At 37.8% G+C, this 20056-nt stretch overlaps 1 protein-coding gene across 1 annotated transcript in view; it reads right to left on the bottom strand.

The window, feature by feature from the left end:
* Positions 1-20056, bottom strand: part of LOC126758559 (ras-related protein Rap-2a) — a 109434-nt gene that overhangs the window by 23965 nt on the left and 65413 nt on the right. The window contains exon 3 of the mRNA XM_050472877.1: positions 14355-14586. Coding sequence (XP_050328834.1) covers positions 14355-14586 — 232 coding nt within the window. The remainder of the gene's footprint in view (positions 1-14354; positions 14587-20056) is intronic.

Here is a 20056-nt window from a genome sequence, read left to right as displayed (position 1 = left end):
TGCTGATGAAATCAAACTTAATTTTTTTTTAAGAAAAAGAAGGAAAATAGGTGTCAAAAATAAAACACTACTGAGAGTTTGGAATAAGTATGAAGGAAGTTAGGTCGCTCTGTAGAGGATTTTAGTCAAAAGTGTTGATTCTCTCAACATATGTCCGGCCACAATTGGATATTTCACAAACATTTCTCAGCCTAATCCCATGTAGCAACTGTCAGAATATACTATATACTATTCTATATGTCCACTCATCTATATATTGGGTAGTCGAAAAAGTCTTTTCGTATTTTGTCAATAGATGTCGTTGCAGTCGTATATCTCCAGTGCTATCAATCACATTGTGTCATACCATATCGTGTTGGAAAGGTGAGATTTTAGGCTTCATTTAACTAAAAAAAAATTGAATTCGAGGAAGTTGAAAAAAAGTTACAGCTGTTCAAAAATGAGTGAAAGCAATGAAGAAATTCGCTATATTTTGAAATTTTTGTATAAAAATAAATAACAATAAAATTTGTGAATTTTGCGGAGACGATGCTGTATCAGTTCGTGTAGCAGAATAATGGTTCGCTCGTTTCGATTTACACTGAAGAAAGTTTCAATTGATTGAATAATGTCTCTAGCGGAAAAATGACAGAAAGTGGTCGACCAAAATGGTACATATTTGTTTATTTATTAGTAGAAATATAAAATAAATAAGTTGAAGCTTGATTAGAAATACGAAAAGACTTTTTCGACTACCTAATATATATCCACTCGCCTCTCAAACCTTAAAATAAGCTCTTAAAATGAGCTCTTAAAATTTGAATCTGCACTGTTCGTAGTAAATACATCTCGCCCTGCTATAACTGCTAGTTTTCGGAACTGTTTGTCGGCAGATGACTGCTTCCATTAGCATTTTTCATTAAGCGACATGCTCCTCGAAACCTCAAGCACTCTTAGTTTACTGCCAGCATTGACCTAGCTACTGCTACTAACTACTAACTGGTATTACTCCCGACTGTGCAAAACAGAAAACCATTTGTCTGATTGTTACGCTCATCTGCAACCTTCGGTGTGCGTGCAACGTAACGGTGCATATGAAGAAATCTATGTGAGTGCTGCCACATCCACTCTAATAGCAAACAAATGGTATTCATTAGTCGTTGGAGCGGCGCTGCTTCGCGGGGGCTGATGGTTGTTGTTTTGATTCCGTTTATGACACCGTTTACAACCGTTACATGCTCATTCATTGCTTCATTGCTGTGTGCGTGCGCTTATGTATGTATGTGTGTGTGATAGTTGTTGTCACTGTTGCTGTTGCTGGTGCTGACAGTTGAATGTCGACAGTTGCACATTGTTTTTGTGCTGCTGTCAACGGCGCTTGTCCCACGGAAAATAGGTCATCAATTTAGCGGCGGCGTGTGGGGCGCGTACTCGGCGCCTGTAACGGTGACTAACACTGTAACGCTGTAACGGTGCATGTGACTGTGTCTCTGACGGCAGCGGCGACGGCGACTGTGACCGTTGCAATGGTGTTGAGTGACAGGCGCGCCAGGTTGGTTGCTGCCACAGCAGCTGTCAGCGTAATTGCTATAACAATGACAATGCCAACAGCGGTGGCAACAACAAAAACAATAAAGAAAAACAACAACAATAATATTTGAAGCCCAGCATCGCCAATGATTGCGTCCACAAGAGCCAATCGCCGCAAAAAATGAAATAAATGCGAACTTTTCGCTTGCGCTTTTCATTTGTCACTTGAACTGCGCCCGGGTGTTCGCTTTCAAACGGTTTTATGTGCGTGTATGTGTGTGTGTGTGCGAGTAAATATTCTGAAGTGCTTGTAGCACTTGCCAATGTGTAAGTGTGCAACGAAACCGATGCTCGTAAATTCATTCAATGCGTTTGCTGCATGCCACAGTTTTTGCTTGATTGCCACGTTGCAACGTTGCCAACTCAAATATTTGCGTGAATGGTAAAATAGTTTATCCATTCAACACGGATTTTTTTAGCTTGAATTGTTAACATTTATTCTATGTATCAACTTCACTGAAGTGGAAAATGTATATCTTCGCCTTTAGGGTGGTTCTAAGGGAAGTTATCGGGATAAGCTTGGTAAATTCCTCACAAAAAAAGCTGACAAAATAGTATAGACATATATCTTAAGTAAATAGTAGTAAAACCTATATAATTTCGACTACTTTATATATGCCAAATCAGACTCTACACAAGTGGATACCCCTGTCCAAAATAGTACGGATGACTTTAGAGACAAATTGAGTAAGGAAAGTAGAAGGTAACAGAAAAATAATAGTGTTCTTGAAAAATTAATAAATAAAGTTTTTATTAGTAAATCCCACTATAAGAAGAGTCTCAAGAGAACCGGCAAATAAGAAGATTCATAACCAAGACAAATTTCTAACTAAATTTATCCAGAAACAATCATTATATTGAGATTGCCCTAAATTTGTTCATACTCGGCCGAAAATCTAATTTCCTTTAAGCAAGTATGAACGCTTAGTTGCTGATTACAAGTAGTGTCACGTATTTTAAGAGAGGAAATGAAATTTCAAGAATAAATTTTTTTTTTTTAAATCCGTGGAGTCGCAGTTTGATGTAAGTAATCGTCAAGTCAAATTAGTGTTACTTACAGAAAGAAAAAAAAACTTGTATCAAGCTACGGATACTTAATTTTGATCGGTCAATTTGAATAAACAATTCGTGCGGATATTATAAGACGTTATAGTCGAAAAAGTCTTTTCGTATTTCTAATCAAACTTTAACTTATTTTTTTATATTTATAATGAACTTAGATGAACCAAATATGTACCATTTTGGTCGACCACTTTTTGTCATTTTTCCACTAGAGACATTATTCCATCAGTGTAAAACTTTTCTGGTTTCTCGGCGAAAAACTGCGACAATTAATTTTCACAGGCTTCTCTTGAAGCCAACTTTACTCCATTAAGGGAGTTCTGCCTTGACCGAAACAAATGGTAGTCTCTGACCTTACAAGGCTATATGGTGGATGCATCAAAACTCCCCAGCCAAGGTCTCACTGTTTTTGTCGAGTCATCAAAGATGTGTGTGGTCTAGCGTTGTTTTGATGGAAGACGAAGAGATTTTTGTTCATCAGTTCTGGTCGTTTTTCTTCGATTGCTTACTTCAATCTCATCAGTTGGTACAGTAAAATGTAGAATCAATCAATCGATCAGGCTGGAGCTCATAGTCAATGATTCCTTTCCAATCTCACCAAACAGACAGCATAATCTTTCGAGGCGTCAATCCGGGCTTTGCGACCATTTGTTGAGTTTCACCACGCTTGGACCATTATCTTTTTCGCACATTATTGTCGTATTTGATCTACTTTTCATCTTCCTGTTACCATTCGCTTCAGAAATGGTTCGATTTCATTTCGTTTCATCAAATAATCGCAAATGTTAATACGGTTCATAAAAATTTTCACAGACAATTCATGTGGTACCCATACATCGAGCTTCTTTTTGTAGCCAGCCTTTTTTAAATGGTTCAAAATCGTTTGATGATAAATGTTAAGTTCCTTAGCGATGTCATGGCTGCTTATGTGACGGTTCTGGTCAATCTTTTCCATAATTTCATCGACTTTTTCAACGATAGGTCGACCAGAGCGAGGTGCATCTTTCACATCGAAATTTCCAGAACAGAAGCGAGCGAACCATTCTTGTGCTACACGAAATGATACAACATCGTCTCCGTAAATTTCACAAATTTCATTGGTGACTTGTGTAGTATTCTTCCCTTTTTTATACAAAAATTTCCAAATATAGCGAATTTCTTCATAATTTTCACTCATATTTGAACTTTTGTAACTTTTTTTCCACTTCCCCGAATTTAATTTTTTTGTTTGTTAAATGAAGCTTAAAGTCTCACCGTTCTAAGACTATATGGTATGACACAACGTAATTGGTAGCACTGGAGATATACGACTGCAACGACATCTATTGACAAAATACGAAAAGACTTTTTTGACTACCCAAATTGTATAATAACTAATGTATGCCAGATTTCGTAAAGATTTTTTCATACAAGAACTTGAGTTCTATAGATAAGCTTGCATGGCAGCTAAATGCTATAGTGGCCCACTATCGGCGATTTCGACGAATGAGAAACTTCTTGCTCAGAAATCTCAAAAATTGAGGGACTAATTTGTCTACTAATTTGTGTTTAATATATGGTTTCCGACGTTTCCTTTTGGCTGTTACAATTTTCGTGGCAATCTTGATATTTTCCCTGCTCCCGGCAAAAATGTAGATGAGTAAGAATGCTTCCAAAATCTAAAAAACTTTTGTTTTTTAAAGGGTAAATATAATAATAAGAAATTCGAGTTCTACATTGAGAAATACTTAGCTCTTATAAGGCACATAAAAGTTTTCTGACCTACTTTCTATTTATTAAGTATTTGAAAAACTCAGAGCTCTGAACAAAGGACTGAGTACATAGGTAGCTTATTATCAATCGGTATTCATCGAAATTCCCTGATAAAAATATGAAATCTAGCGATTACTTTCCTTATTCTGTATTCTAATGTTTGAGGCTTCTACGCAACGAACTTTTTGAAAGACTTCAAGCAAAATGCGTCGAGTTAAGAGATTGTATACAGTTAGAATTCCGAAAAAAGCAAATATTTCAGATTTTTTCTGTGGAAACTATTTAATTTATTGATTCAGAAGTTTGTATATATATTATGGTATCCCCTAACTGTATTTTAAGACTTAATATTAGTAAAATTATTTATTTGGAAAGGAACTACAGCTGATCTGTGGGAGCTCCTCTCAAAACAGACGATTTGCGGTGACCACTATATTTCAGAACTGGATCCTTCGAAATTCAAAAACGAAACAAATATCGTTAAAGTAATGTTTGATCTAGTAACTGATCGAAGGAAGAAGCAAAATACATTTTTGTACAAAACGGCGGTTTCTGAAAAAAAAAATCGATTTTTGACCAAAATTTTGGCCTTAATTTGTTTATAAAAAAATATTTGTAGGCCAGAAAAAATCTTCTATTAATTACTAATAAATATATTTAAGAAGCTCGTGTTAAAATTTGAGACTAATCGGTTTAGCGGCTTTCGAGTAATTTTGGTCGCCGACTTTGTAAACACCATTTAGAGGAAAACGCGTTCAATGTTTGGTCTTGTACTTCCAAGCGATCTGAAACGCCTTTTCAAATTTGCGTGTAACTTCGAAGATATTCACCGGAATGATATCAAATTTTCTGTGTGTATTCTTAAATATATTTACGTTAAGAAAATAAAATAAAAAAAATCGATTTCTTGAAAATTCTAACTGTATATAACCCCTTACTCTACAAAAGATCTAAAACCACTGATTTTACTATAATGCCAATAAGACGATTTTCGAGTACAATTTTCCTAATTTTTTTTTGGTGTAAGCAACATCACTCATAGGTAAAAGGCAGACTATTATCCATCTTACATCATCAATATAATAAGTATGGATGTTTGATTGGTACAGGTCAGTTCACATTTCACATTTTTCTGTTAGTTGATGCTTTTTATGTATTCGAAAACAGACTACCATATACCGAATTTCAATACGATACTTTACTGAGTATTTGAAATAGTTTATGCGAAGTCCAGTGAGCTAATTTAAATCGCTATATTCATCGGGTAAGGCAAATATTGGTTCAATGATCGGATATACACTCTAAAGTCGAATACCGAAACTAATATATTCTGTGCATGTCTGGGATGTAGGAATATTTGTGAAGCCATAAAGCACATTTGTTATAGCGAAATTTGTACAGTATAAAAGTAGGGAAATTAATAAAGTTAGTATGGGCATCGTAGGGATCTGATAGAACTGATCGATTGAATCAATACATATTTACTTTTTCTATTGTTTTTCTATTTTTTCAAGTTTTTGGGGGAATGGTCAAAAATTATAGTTTTGAATGTGATTTGCCGGACGAAGGACAATGGTTTTTTTTGTAAGCATCTCGAGACTGGTAAATTTTTACTTAACCTTGCTTTCCAAAAAATATTAGAAAGTGTCAGAATAATCTAAGCATTGATAAGTCGCATCTGGTGAATATCAAAGCGGGCGACGACTCTAATGAAATTCCGGATGTTGTCTTTTTCAGCCATTCTCTGTTCAATCGCGTCCAAATGCAAGACGTCTTCGATTACCGGAAAATTGAAACGTCCATGGTTGCAAAATAGAAATATTTGTTTTCCTGCGGCAAAATCGGTTGAAACAGCCTAAACACTTTCGATACCTATAAAGTCGCATTTAAACGCCAAATTTGAAACAATTTGAAAAGATCGCCCATCTAGCGGTGACTTTGGCCCAAACCATTTTTTGTGGCGGGTGCTGCCTCCTAAAGATGACTTAGATTCTCGTAAGAATGGTCGGTCAGTAAACCCTATCGTTTTGAGGAGTTTCAGAATTGCTCAAAACAGTTCAATTTGTTAATAACCACGCCACTGAAAACATAATGTTCAAAAATTTGACAATACAATATTTTTTGTTAAACACTAAATTTTGGAAGAAGTGGCAGAAGAGATGATGGACCTTTTCAACTTTTAAGGCTTGACTGAGCTCAATATGCGTCGGATGCTGCTTATATCTCAGGAACTACTCAATGATTCGGTATGATCGATGAATGACATGTACGAAATTGGGTGAACCCATCTCACGCCTTTGCAGTTCTTTGAATCTGATGCCTTTCTGTATATGCTACCAGTATAATTGTAACGAGTGATGGTGCGATAAACAAAAACTTTATTCAACTCCAACTGGGGTGCACTAAAATAACTTTAGGAGAGAATGCTTTGTACTAAATTTGCTTCAAGTAGGTCGAATAGTTTGGGGGGAATATATTTTTTTCTTTTTCATTCATTCAGTATTACGGTAAAGTTTTTACATAAGCAACCTTGTTTATTTTTAAATCTCCGCAAATACACATACCCTCACACACGTAAAAACGTGCATATGAAAAATATGCAGAAGAGTCAAAGTCGTTTTTTTTGTGTGACTGTGGTGAAAAAGTGCGCAAATATTTCATGCAAATTAATCACTTCGCGCTCGAAAGCAATGATCTGCTTGTATTTTAATTAACATATTTTACACGCCAGGGCGCATATTAACTATTTGTCTTTAATTTCACTGTAAATTCATCATTAGCTCGCACAATTAATTTCGCGTTAAAAATGCAAGTTTTTTGCGTTGGCGGAGGGCTTTTAATAACTGTTCTTTTTTATAATAGTGTAAAGCTAAAAAAGCGCATGGTTTTTACAAACGAAATTATGTCAATGACGAAGAAAGTAAAGGATGTTTATACTTACTTATGTAATGTCAAATTATCGCTTATAATGGGAAAATTATATAATAATAATTATTATTATTGAATAAACGACTATGAGCATATTTATTTCATTATTTCGGTAACTTTGTGGGTAGGGAATTAATGGGTTCTTCGAAAAGTAATTCCGAAAAAAAAAATAAAATTTGAATAATAACAGGCGAAAAAATCATATGTTCGTCATTTGACCTTTTGCAACTTCGTTCTGTATACTGTACCAGGTTAAAATCCTTCTTATCCAACCCTCAAGCTCTGATGTACCAAATCTATGAGCTTCATGCAACGAATACAAATTTGACTCTAACCACCACTCTGTCTTATAAAACAAACTCAACTTACAGCTTTTTCTTTATGATCCCAACCTCTTCGAAGCAGCACGTTTCCTGCGCCTCTCGCTAGATGATTTCATATGATGAAGCCAACTTGTAATTTGCTACCCAAAACTGGTAGCGAAGGAGAAATTTGGTAGTGAATGAGGGTTGCTTATAAAGAACTCTTAGTGAACAGAAAATAGTTCGTCTTTCCTCTAAGGAACATATGCTACGATTTAAGAGATTAATGTTGATACAAAGTTTGTTGATATGACAGCTCACAAAAGCGTACTATCATACCACTAAGCGTAGCCATAGTCTTAATAAATCTTGAGGAATGAAAAGGTTTCTTTTTGGGAATGAAAAGTATACATGAAATTCCCTTGTTATCTGATATAATTAACAAAATTTTACTCAAGGGGCTTAATATTGGTATTCTGCTGAAGTATTCTTATGTTTAGTCTAGACTAGAGTTAGAGAATTTTTAGCGGATCGCTATTATTTGGTGGTTATCTGATAAAGAAAAGATCTAGGCCAACAAAAAAATGGAATTGAAAGAGTACAAAGCGTCAGGCACGATCTTGTAAGGGTGGTCAGAACAGTGTCAGATAATAGTTAGAAATTCTACAAAAAGCGTATCAAGCCTCACAATGAATTCGTTGTGGAAAGTAGCAAAGGTCACGAGTTCCGGATTACCCATCAGCACTCGTTGCAACTGAGCTTGCTAGAAAGAGCAGTTGAGAGCCCTGCTATTACCAGCGAGCTTAATTTCCTTGACTGCTGGCACTTCTAATCAATCTGGCATTACATTCTTTTACGGTAAAAGTTCCGACCCGTCTCTTTTTTCTGCAACCATTTTGAGGTCGCATTACCTCGTGAACAAACCAAACAGACCATAAGTACAACTATATTTCGGACGAAGTTCTGAGAACAATCTCGCAAAAAAATATGTGGTACGGACCTCCAGTATTTTCCAATAGTTGTAATTCTCACTTCTTTTATTCAATGTGGAGAACCGGTTGGTTCTTCGTTCTCACGATAGTTAGGCTTAGATAATCAGAACGAACACAGAATTTTATCCGGCCAAGAAACTGGATCAACTCTCCAGTTCCAAAGACAATTTCGAGGGAATATATGGGGTACGAAGTCTCAATACTTTTCCTCTTATTGTAATTCTTATTTCTCTTATTCAATGTAGAGAACCGGTTGGTTCGTTGCTCTCACGACTGTCAGGTGTACATAACCGGAACGGACACGAAGTTTTATTCAACCAAGGAACCAGATTAACTAGGCGGCATGCTTTAAAATTATTTCTGAAAATTTTTGTGTCGCTACAACAACAACAAGATTAGAGTGTATACCAAAGAAATTTGATACAAGACTTTGGATAATTAAAGATTTCGGATGTGACGTCGACTAATGTCTAATGTAGAGGATTTGTAATTGTTTAATCGGCAACTGAATGATTCTGGATGAGGGTTTGACAAATCCGCAGATAACTATCTGTTTGAGTATCATCTTGCGACTCTTCAATTTTATATACTTAAGAAAGGCTATATTATGTTGCTAAAAGAGTTTAATTAAATTGTGAAGTGACCACATATCTAGGGGCTGTATAAAACACGATTTAGATCAATAATAATCTCCGACGTTTAAACAAGATTTCATGATTTTTTTTATCAACATAATTGGGCTATGTTCTCATACATACATACAGAAGAAAATGAGAAAGAACCTTGTGAAAAGATCCTGACATATTTCTACGATTTTCAATGGGTTGGGGTACTTAGTAGAGAGGCTCGATTTCATTTTCTATAAAATCGCGTATGTAAGAAATTTGCTTCGGAACATTCTGAACAACTTTGCTTGAGAAACTATGGGTCTGAAAATGTGAATAATCGGGTATGTGGGAGATAAGTGATATATTGTCCGATCTAATCGATTCCGACAATTGCTCGATAAAATATCAACATACACATATACGTATCGAATTTCATACGGATATCTCAAAAAATGAAGAAAAAATTGTATGATCCTTAAAAAAATTGCCTTAAAATCGGAGGCTTGAAACCGGTTTTTATACCCATAGTTTCTTAAGGAAAGTTGTTCAGAATGAATCATAGAACATTTTCGCATACCCGATTTTTTCCGTGCTTTTGGCTTTCTGTAAATCAACACGCTCTAGTGTCTAGGTCTATAATAGTCTGATAAAAGATAGAACGCTTTACTGTTACAGGCTTCAGTGGAGAATTTTCAGAAAATAGTGTTCTTAAATGTCTTTAAAATTCACTTGTTGATAGACCTCCCACCCCCCAACAAGGCCATTGAATTCAAGTAAAATTTAAATATTTAAATTATCGCGAAAAATATTTCACATAAAATAAATTTTATTGTGAATTTGTGAAATGAAGGTGTAACAGGTATACCCTGAATACTTCCAATTGTATATGCACAATACATTTATGCATGATACAAACACACACACACTTACATATGTGTAAAAGGATCCAGGAAAAAGGCGAATTCAATTGAAATTCAAACAGTAATTTCCGTTTCAAAATTGTGTACCCATCAATGTCAAAACATATGAACCTACATACACATATGTATGTACATGTATGTGGGCTTGTGTGTATGAGCACGTGTTCGTGTCGCCGCAGCGTGTTGCAAATATGTTGTTAAAGAATAGTTAGTAGCGCCTGCTTCACAAGTAAATAGAAAATATCAATCAGTTGAGTGATGGATGGCGGCAGACTGAAAAACAGATAGCGCGCACGGCACACACATACAACCACAAACACGCACACATCTAGCAACCTACACGCGGAAGCGCAATTTCTAACCGCAAATGATGGAAATTAAAATTTAATAAAAAACGACCGAGCAGAGGCTATAAAATACAAAAGCCCTAGCCACACACACACACATATACACTCACATATGTATGTGTAAGTGAACAGTTACCGCCGTGTGCGTGTGACTCAGCTGTATTACTGATAGCAACAACAATAATAGCAATTACCACATAAAAAATTGGTTGCGCTTTATGAGCCTTGCGGTTGCCATTGAACAATGTAATCTTGGACGCACACGCGCTTCTCCCAAGTGACCGCAGCCAACCGCAACAAATGCAGGACAAAATCTCACGCACACACCGCCAACCACATACGTATACACGGAAGCACACGCATTGCGGAGTAGTGAAGCAAAGCGTAAGGGACTGGCAGACCGTAGATTACTCCGCTTACAGTACGTATTCGATTCTAAAGAATTTTAGACAAGATTCGGCATAAATGTACTGACTTCTTGAATGGGGTGAAGATTAGAATAGATTAGATTGGAAAAAGAAATATGCACCGCGACCTATGGTCTATTGTGCCCTTCCCTAAGTCATAACGAATCACTTAGCCCCAGCACATTGATGAAGTCCTATATAGTGCTAGGTGCTGGTTAGGCCATGCGATCCTTGTTCGGAAACACGGAACCGACGGTCTTAATCCTGCGTCCGCAGACTGTTTCTGAGGTTTCCGGCTCCATGTCACAGAACCAACAGTTTGCACAAGAGGCCAGGCCTATGTTGTGTAAATGCTTCCTGAGTTTAGAGTGGCCGGAATTTATTTCTGTGGAGATTGGTTACTATTTTAAACTCTCTGAGGATGTAACCATCCATTAGCAATCTGACATGATGCATGACATGAAGTTGTTTCCAATGTCTCTCCCTGCCTGCTCTTTATTCATTACGGAGTAGCTCCTTTATGGTATGAGGACCAACCGCAATGTATGTTTTCGGTGCTAGCCTTCTTGTGGAAGCTGCAGAGCGGGCGAGTTCGGCAGACGTTTTATTCCCGGCTATTGCTTGTGGCCAGGCACCCAAATAAGGTGCACTTGACTACAATTAGGTAGGCTGTTCAGCAATACTAAATACTCCTGCACCAGAAGGGATTTAACTTTATAAGCGGTGTACTACTTGATGACTTGATGGGTTCCTCTTAGCAGTAGGTCCAGCGTGGAATCATTCCATTCCACCTTACTACTGAGGGTGACTTTAAAGTTCCTAGTCAAGGTTACTGTTTTGGTAATTGTGTCCTTTGGCAGAAGAGCCAGTGGTACTTCATCACTTAGGGCTTACATCTGCTTGGACGAGATTCTGCCTCTCTTCTGCCAAACCCTTCAGCTGTCATTTGAAGCATTGTGTGTTTGCTGCTTGTTTCATTACTATGTGTAGCGGTATGAGATCCAGCATTACTTCCAGAGCTGCTGTCGGGCGCGTACGCATTGCAGCCTAAGAGCTGATGCAGAAAAGTCGCTGCAGCTTCAATAGTTGAATACCTTTTTAATACTTGGGTTGCAGCGCCAGGATTTCCCGGCCAGTCGATTGCACATCATGAGTGCCTTTGTAGTCTTGACTATGGTCAGGTCCACATGCTGCTTTCACCGAAGAGTAGAATCCAGTGTGAGGCCCAGGTATTTGACCATATTAGTCGTTTCTCTCTGCCTTCAAGGAAATGAGTTGAAACCTAGTAATAAATAGTTATCTCTAAATGTTATCTCTAAATGACAAAAGCCCCTTTAGGAATGGCCAAAATGTTCCCAAAATATGAATCTTACCAATGTTTTGGAGACTTTTTCAAATTATTATCCTAACTATTCCTGATGTAAGCCCTTAATCCAACTAATATAGTAACTCAGACTAAATTGGGTGGAAGAAATCGAACACACTTTTTTAACCCAGTAAGTTTTAGCTTTTTGGTCGGAGCAAGAAGTCGCCGAACTAAGCTCTGGCGGTTTTTTCCCTGCCATTATGCCGCTAGAGGTCACTGGAGAAGAGAGGCGCTGAACTTCGTATAGTGGTAGTCAGAACTATACATCAGTACCAACTTCAAGCTTTCTGACTTTTGTAGCATTTTTCAAGCCGAGGTTGTGTCATCAAATTGGCAGTTGATCTGTTATTCCGCCGAGGTGCTTCCTTTAGAAAAGTGATCCGGATAGGAGAACGACAATACTAGCCATGAACTGAGTGACCTTAACTCAATATCAACGTCATCGGGTGACTTCTGGATAAGACTAGTTTGGGCTCCAGACTGTAGCGGAACCGCAGGCAACTGCTCGCAGTCGTTGCAGTGGGAGTGGGCCGGAGATCTGCTGTCCACTTGTGGTTTAATATTGGGCAGCTGGACATGAGGGCAGTTTGATCAACGCTGAGCAACTATCTGTGCGGTCGTAAGATCCCGCTGGCCTCAGTCGCAGAAAAGGCAAGGTTAGGCTTTCCCTAATTTTAGATGTTATAATAGGTCATGGTCTTATTGGTGTCCACGCAAGGCTAAAAGTTTTACGTGGTGGTCATTGCTTGGAAAGAAACGACCTAGAATTTTTTTTGATTGCCATGCATTCGCGAGATCAAGGCTAAAACACCTTAGATTTCACACTATTAGACATCCAGCTGAGCTGGTGAAAATAGAAATTATAGAAGAATAAGATTAGTAATGGGTACAGAACCCTCTGCCGATACTTAAAACTTAATTACTAGTGTAATTTTCCGGCTCCACAAAGGACTGTTCATAATCAGTGGTCAAATCCAAGAGGAAGCCACAACCAAACGTAGTTCTTATGAACTTTTTCTTAAGCCGCAAGTTCTAAGAGACTGCGGTGGTACAGTGGAAGCTCGGTTATATATTCTTCTTGAGAGATTCTGTCTCAACTAACTGTCTTCGAAAAATAATAATTTTAGGGGACTTCTGTAGTAAAATACTGTTGCATATAGTATAGTGCTCAAAGAGCAACGAAAGTCTTTTCTCCAATCAAAATCACACGCAAAATTTCTGAATTTAATATTTTGAAGCTTAAAACGCTCTGAAGCAAACGTCGGAGATCCTATAAAGTATATATATGTATATGGTATGTATATAAATGATCAGAATGATGTGCTGAGTCGGTTTAGAGTTGAGTTTAGCCATGTTCGCCTGTTTGTCAGTCGATCTGTATATACATAAACCACAGTCCTTTTGAGATATCGATCTGAAGTTTGGTACACGTCCCTTTCTTCTCAATAAGCAACTTATTTGTTCGAATCATTCATTCTGGATCACTATACAGTAAAACTACCATACAAACTGATCAAGTTCTAGTATGGACAATTTTTTATTTCACAAGATATCTTCATAAAGGTTAGGTTTGGTGAGGTTAATCTGGTTATTGACCCGCCAGATTAAATACGCGTAGACCACGTTGATCCTTCGCGATACCAGATGGAGTTTGACTTACTAAGTCCAGGAGGATTAGTCATCAAATCTTCATAAAATTTTGCATGAATTCTTTTCCAAGGCAATCCTTAAATCTTCACACAAATTGTTCAGATCGGACCACTATAGCATACAAACTGGCCAAATAAAAGTCAAGTCAAGATAAATTTTGTATCTTTATAAAAAATTTTATGCTACAGCCGGTGCAGTCGAAGTTAATTGTTCATATTTCTGGTTACATTGAGAAGAATATCGTGAAAACCATAGCAAAATTGCAGATCGATATCTTTGAGGAACTAGGCCGCTTATATATAGACAGACGGTAGCAGAATAAGCAAAAGTACACAATAGCGGGCGCCGACTGTATCACCAGTCATGTTCAGTGAACTTACCCACAGACACATCCACATACACGACTGTAAAATGGTATTGAGATAGAATTCATTCATGTTCGCACACTCACCTCATAGGAGCCGGCCGTATCTAGAATGTCCAGCGTCAGGCTAACGCCGGCAATTGAAAAGTTGCCTTGATGCATTTCCTCGATGGTCCTTTTGTATTTCGTGGTGAATGTGTTGTACAGAAATTGTGTGATTATGGAAGTTTTGCCCACTTTGGCCGCACCCATAACAACGATTTTGTGACGTGCGTTAGCGGGTCCAATGGCGTCATCCACGGCATTGTTGCGCCCAACTCTGAAACGATGAAGCCAAAATGAGAAAAAAACACAAACACATTTGAGAGAAGAGCAAATAAACGCAAATGCATAAATAAAGCATATTGAAATGGCCGTTATGAAAGATATTAAAAGCAACAGCACAACAACAACAAAAAATCTCCAAAGTATGAGGAGCAACATGTATCTTCTGCCAGCGGAAGTTAGTATAACATGACACAGTTAAATAATGGATCAGCAGCAACCAGCAACCAGCAACCAGCGCCGGCAGAGGCACAAACTCGAGCGCTCGTAATTGTATATGTTAACGGTAAATCGCTAGGATGGCGGCGTGCGTGTGCGTGCTATCAAATGGCAGAGGCTCGGATAAGCCACCCATTACTTTTAAACGATTTTCTAGATTTCTATGTGTGTGTGTGTGTGTGTGTGTTGGGAGGCCTGAGAGCGCACAGGAAAGGAGGAGGACGCGCGGTGTGGTTGCGTATTAGGCGTGTGGTTTTAAATTTTCTAATTAAATTGTGGCAAGATGATTTATGATGGTGCCAAAGTTTCGCGGCCCTGTCAGCGATGTCAACGATGGATGGCGGATATGCGTCGAGCGGCAAATAAATGCGTAGACAAACCGTTTTTGAAGCGCTGAAGGTGAGCTAGTCAATTCAATTAAAAATGTAATGTGCACGAAGCGCTTCTAAGTACATCTTTGGGGAAATTAAAAGCAAAATGCAAGCACTCTGGCATTAATGCATATTTAGGTGTGCGCGGTGCGCTGGAAAGCCGGTGAGGGTTTGTCTAAAAGTTACATTTTCGTCCAACAGTAGCTATTCCTTCTATATATTGCCTAGTTTAACTTCGGGGGCACCTTTGCAAAAACACGAAGTTCCTTACCAGAATTTTGATAGTATTTATAGTTAGATAGATAGATAGATAGTTTGTATGGCAGCTATATGCTGGTGAGCGGATCTGAACTATTTCTCCGGAGATTAAAGAGTTGATTTAGGCAATAATCAATCTCGTGAGATGAAGGAATTTCTCCATACAAGTACTTGATTCCAATAGATAGTGGAAGCAATAAGCTTCGGTGGTTTGATATCGGTCGCTTCGACAAGGACTAAGAGCTTCTTGCTGAGAAAAGAACGGATGCAAATTTTAATTGCATATATACAGTTAGACGGATGGGCGGACAGATTGCCGAACATGGCTAAATCGACTTAGTTCGTCACGCTAATCAGTCATATATATATTTTATATGTTCTCCTTCTGGGTATTACAAACTTATGTAAGACGTACCAATCTAAACCAGGTAAGATCTCTGAAATAACAGCGCTTGGCCGGATAAAAACCGGGTCAATTCCGGTAACATAGAACCGGCTGTTGTGGGAATCAAATCTAAGAAATAAAAAATATTTATAATCCTTACCGTCCTATGGGGCAGGAACCCGTTTCAACAACAACAAACTTATGCAATACTCCCTGTTCAGAGTATAAAAATAGTAACCAAAGGAATCTCAAAATCTACAAACTAGGTTGGGCATGGAAAGGAAGAGTCTGTAAAGTATTGAGAATGAAGGAGGAGGATGAGGCAATTATTTATATGCTTTTTAGTGTATATTCCAATGAGCTGGCGTTATGGTCTCGAGGAGAGTTTGACCGATTTAAGTTTGATCTGATGCAGGATTATTTGATCGAGTTCATGACTTCAGTAGTACATTGGGTTATCGTAAGACTCCAGTTACAAAATTATATATACTGCGGTTGTGCCTTTTGGAACTCCCACTTAAGTGCATTTTTTCGTTGGATTGATTAATAATTGCGGTCTCATTACGAAGCCTAAGCATAGCTTAGTATCTTGTCGTCCTTATTTTTCAGTTCGTTTAATATCTTTCCTTAACTTTAATCGACCATTTTTTTTATAGTTATTTTATAAGAGTTACTCCTTGCGAAGACGGCGGATATTAGAAACTTTTGGTTGATTCTTTGAAACAGGTGGTCGGAAGCATTTTGGACGCACGCGATCGTACTTACATAAGCTATCATGAGGTGCAGTTAGAATAAAATGCAGAAGTTATTAGTGCTATATGTAGAAGCCCAATTGTTTTTGAAGTTTGGTACATTGGAGGCAGTGGAAGATATTCGGTCTGAATCGGCTGAAGTTTGGACAGTCACAGAGGCAATGTTTCAAGATTTTATCAGGGTCAGCATAAGCTTTACATACTAGGAATTCGATTTTGCCATGTTTCCGAATATGAGAACTTGCTTTGAGATTTTACCACTACCAAGTACATTTCTAAAGTAATTTTGGCGTCCTCTATATAGTGGTAATTTATGAGATATTTCCAGCGTCGGAGTGGAACCACTCGTTGGCTGATTTGTTGTTTTCAATACCTATACGATGGTACCTAAGAAACCTGCTAGTGAAACATGGAAACTTTCCTGAAAGAAGTGACCTCATTTCCTATTCTGAGAAGCTCTAACTTTTTAATTGTTGCCTGGAGTTGTATAGTGCCACATTTCTCAAATGCCACTGATTTACGAAACTGACCTTATATTTTATATAAATTTAGCTCTCTGAAATGGTTATAGCAGAATTACACGGTAAGCACGTTGAGAGAATTCTATTGGATTTAGTATTTTAACAATTTTGCCAGAAACCATAAAATTTGCCATTAGCAAATATTCCTGAACAATCTTCCTTTATATTCGGCATCAACGAATGAACAAGCGAAGCGAGATCATCGCTTAGATAATTACTGTAGCAAATGTATAGGGGTTTTCAAGAGGGAGCTACAAAAGTAGACCGATTGGGACAGAAAATGACGCCACATCTTTTCCCGCTCTTTTGGTATTTCTCTTCTGTAAGGTTTGGCATTTCATCATGGAAAGATATACCATCCAACAACGAATCGAAATTATTAAATATTGCTGCCGCTAGCGCTTCAATTGAGGAAGACCCACTCTCACACGTCGCTCTCAAGTTCTGGGCATTTCTGTGACGTCACTGTGGAGAATTTTGCGAAAAGATCTTGGCCTACTTCCTTACAAGTTCAAATTGACGCAAGAACTGAAGCCACGTGACCACCAGAATCGTCGTATGTTCGTGAATTGGGCTGAGCAACAACTTGAAAATGATTCCAAAAGAGTGGTAATTGTCGACACTGTGGGTTACTTGGAAGCTCAAGACCTAAACTATTATAGGTTATTTATCGCTGCCTTTGATTTTAGAGACTCAAAGATGATATAAGGATATAAATTTTAAAGAGGGAAATGTTGACTAGAAGAATTATTCCTCGAATTATAGAGCTAAATTGAAATCACTATTGATTCTGGGTCTATGAAAAACCTTTTTTAAGGTAACATTTAAGAACATAGCGAGAGAGCGATGGCATTTCGAAGAAGTCGTGAGTGTAAAAGTGGCTCACTGAGAAGAGACGCTAATACCGCGGTATTGCCTTCGTAAAATAGTGAAGTCTGAGTTCTATCTAGGGTGTCTCTCATTCAAGGTTGTTTTTTCTCTTCATTGGGGGTGTTTTTTACGGGTCCCAAATCCAGTGCACAACCCTAGCTAGGGACATTTCACATTTTCACATTAACTCATCTTCAAACGGATGTTTTTTGGCTATCCAGAGGATACTTTCCTCGCCTGCAAGAATTTCTACACATGTAAGCGGTCTTTACGCCAATAAAGAAGTAGAAGAAGATTTCTATCTAAGTTTTCTTCAATCAAAATATAAATGGTTTCAATTTAATCTAAACTGATTCAATAGAGCGCAACTTCATTAGCAAATTTTCTCAGGCCATCAATATTGAAAATCCATCTAGAAATGAAAAATGTCTTTCGGCAAGTTAAGACCGCATACAATCTATATGCCAGCTTATGTAATCAAACTCAGCACGAAATCATAACAATCCGAGCAGAGGAACAAAGAGACATTAATTTCACGGCGAAAATGTCACTTGCAGCTTCTTCAGCTTTCCGCCAGTCGGATGAATGCTATCTCACTGAAATAGTAAAACTTTTTAACTGCCTGTCACATATGTGCAACGGTTGCATAATTACACACACACACCCACACATATAAACAAACACAAACACAGGTAAATAAGTTAGCTGAGTGTCGCTGGCACACCTCGACTTGACGTGCAAACTTTATTAACACAACAAACTCAGTCAAAACTCGGCAGAAAGCGTTGCGCAGAAGCTACGTGTAACACAACTGCTGAATGACTTGACAAACCCGGCAAGCAGTTGCAACTAGCAGTCGAAATGGCCTTGGAGGTGAAACCTGAAAGCAATGAGAGTGTGCATGTTTGTATTGTAGTTGAGGCTTTGAGGCTACCCTGTAGGAACTGTTCGGCGGTTATGGTTAAGTTGAAATTATGGGAATTACTGCTTGACGACAAATGAGTGTATTTTTTGACTAAAACTTCGTCAATTAGTTCTTTGTGAATAAATTTTAATATTTAGTAAAGTGGCATCCCTCGCCGAAAGCAATTTTTCTTTCAAGATGTGTGTATATATCTTTAGTTGGCAACTCTGAAAACTTCATTTCAGTTTTTTTCTGCAATACAGTTTCTAAGATGTGATTAGTGTGCGATTTTTTCTTCACATTTATTTCTTCAATTCTAATATAATGTAATACAGAGTTGCCACTGTTTGAAAAATTATTCAAATTATCAGTTATTTTTACAATATAATTTGCAATAGCGAATAATGTGCAACTTTGCTTAACTTTGTCTTTAAATTTATTATATAAATTTTTTTTAAATGTTAGTGGCAATTCTGTCGGAAAGTTTTTTGGAATACAAAAATTGTGGTCATCAATCAGCAGACAGATATGGTTGGTTGCTTGAAAAGGTAGGCGCATGAGCATCAGAATGCAGGAAGCCGCACATAGGACATCATTAGACCCAGTTTTCTCCCTGATCGGAACCATATTAAGTCTTATCCAATAACTCAGTGGATTTTGTAAAATAACTTATTTTTATCCAGACATGCTGCCAAATTTATCTTATGATGGAGCATTGGGATCGTTTCGTCTCATACGGCTGAAGGCTGGTATTACGCATAGACAATGTTACAGCGTCTCACCATCCTCCGCGCATGCGCAGTGAAGATCCACATAATGTTACTAAACTCGCTTTTGCTTAAAAGTAGAAGTTTTTTGGGTCTGTTCAACATAAACACTACCCCAAATGCCCTGTGTTGCTTGTGTTCCAAAACATGAGGAGTTCCTCTAGGGTCCTTTGCTTCAAACAATTCTTGAAAGAGTTAAATGGCCTGAGGTAACTTAAGGGGAATTGTTTTTCAGCTTCCCCAAGTGAGTCAGCTCCTCTCACTTGTAATTTCCTTCTATTCCAATATGACCGTGTACCCAGATGGGGTTACCCAAGTTACCTACCGAGAGTCTAGTCTGGTTATTGCTTGCTTCCATAACATAACGTAGTGAGACTTAGTATTGGCACTATGTATAGTATTAATCGCCGCTTGGCGA

The sequence above is a fragment of the Bactrocera neohumeralis genome, chromosome 5 (assembly GCF_024586455.1).
Source record: "Bactrocera neohumeralis isolate Rockhampton chromosome 5, APGP_CSIRO_Bneo_wtdbg2-racon-allhic-juicebox.fasta_v2, whole genome shotgun sequence".
In the NCBI taxonomy this organism is placed as follows: domain Eukaryota; kingdom Metazoa; phylum Arthropoda; class Insecta; order Diptera; family Tephritidae; genus Bactrocera; species Bactrocera neohumeralis.
The sequence above is the reverse complement of the archived record's forward strand: the minus strand, read 5'-3'. Positions and strand labels throughout refer to the sequence as shown.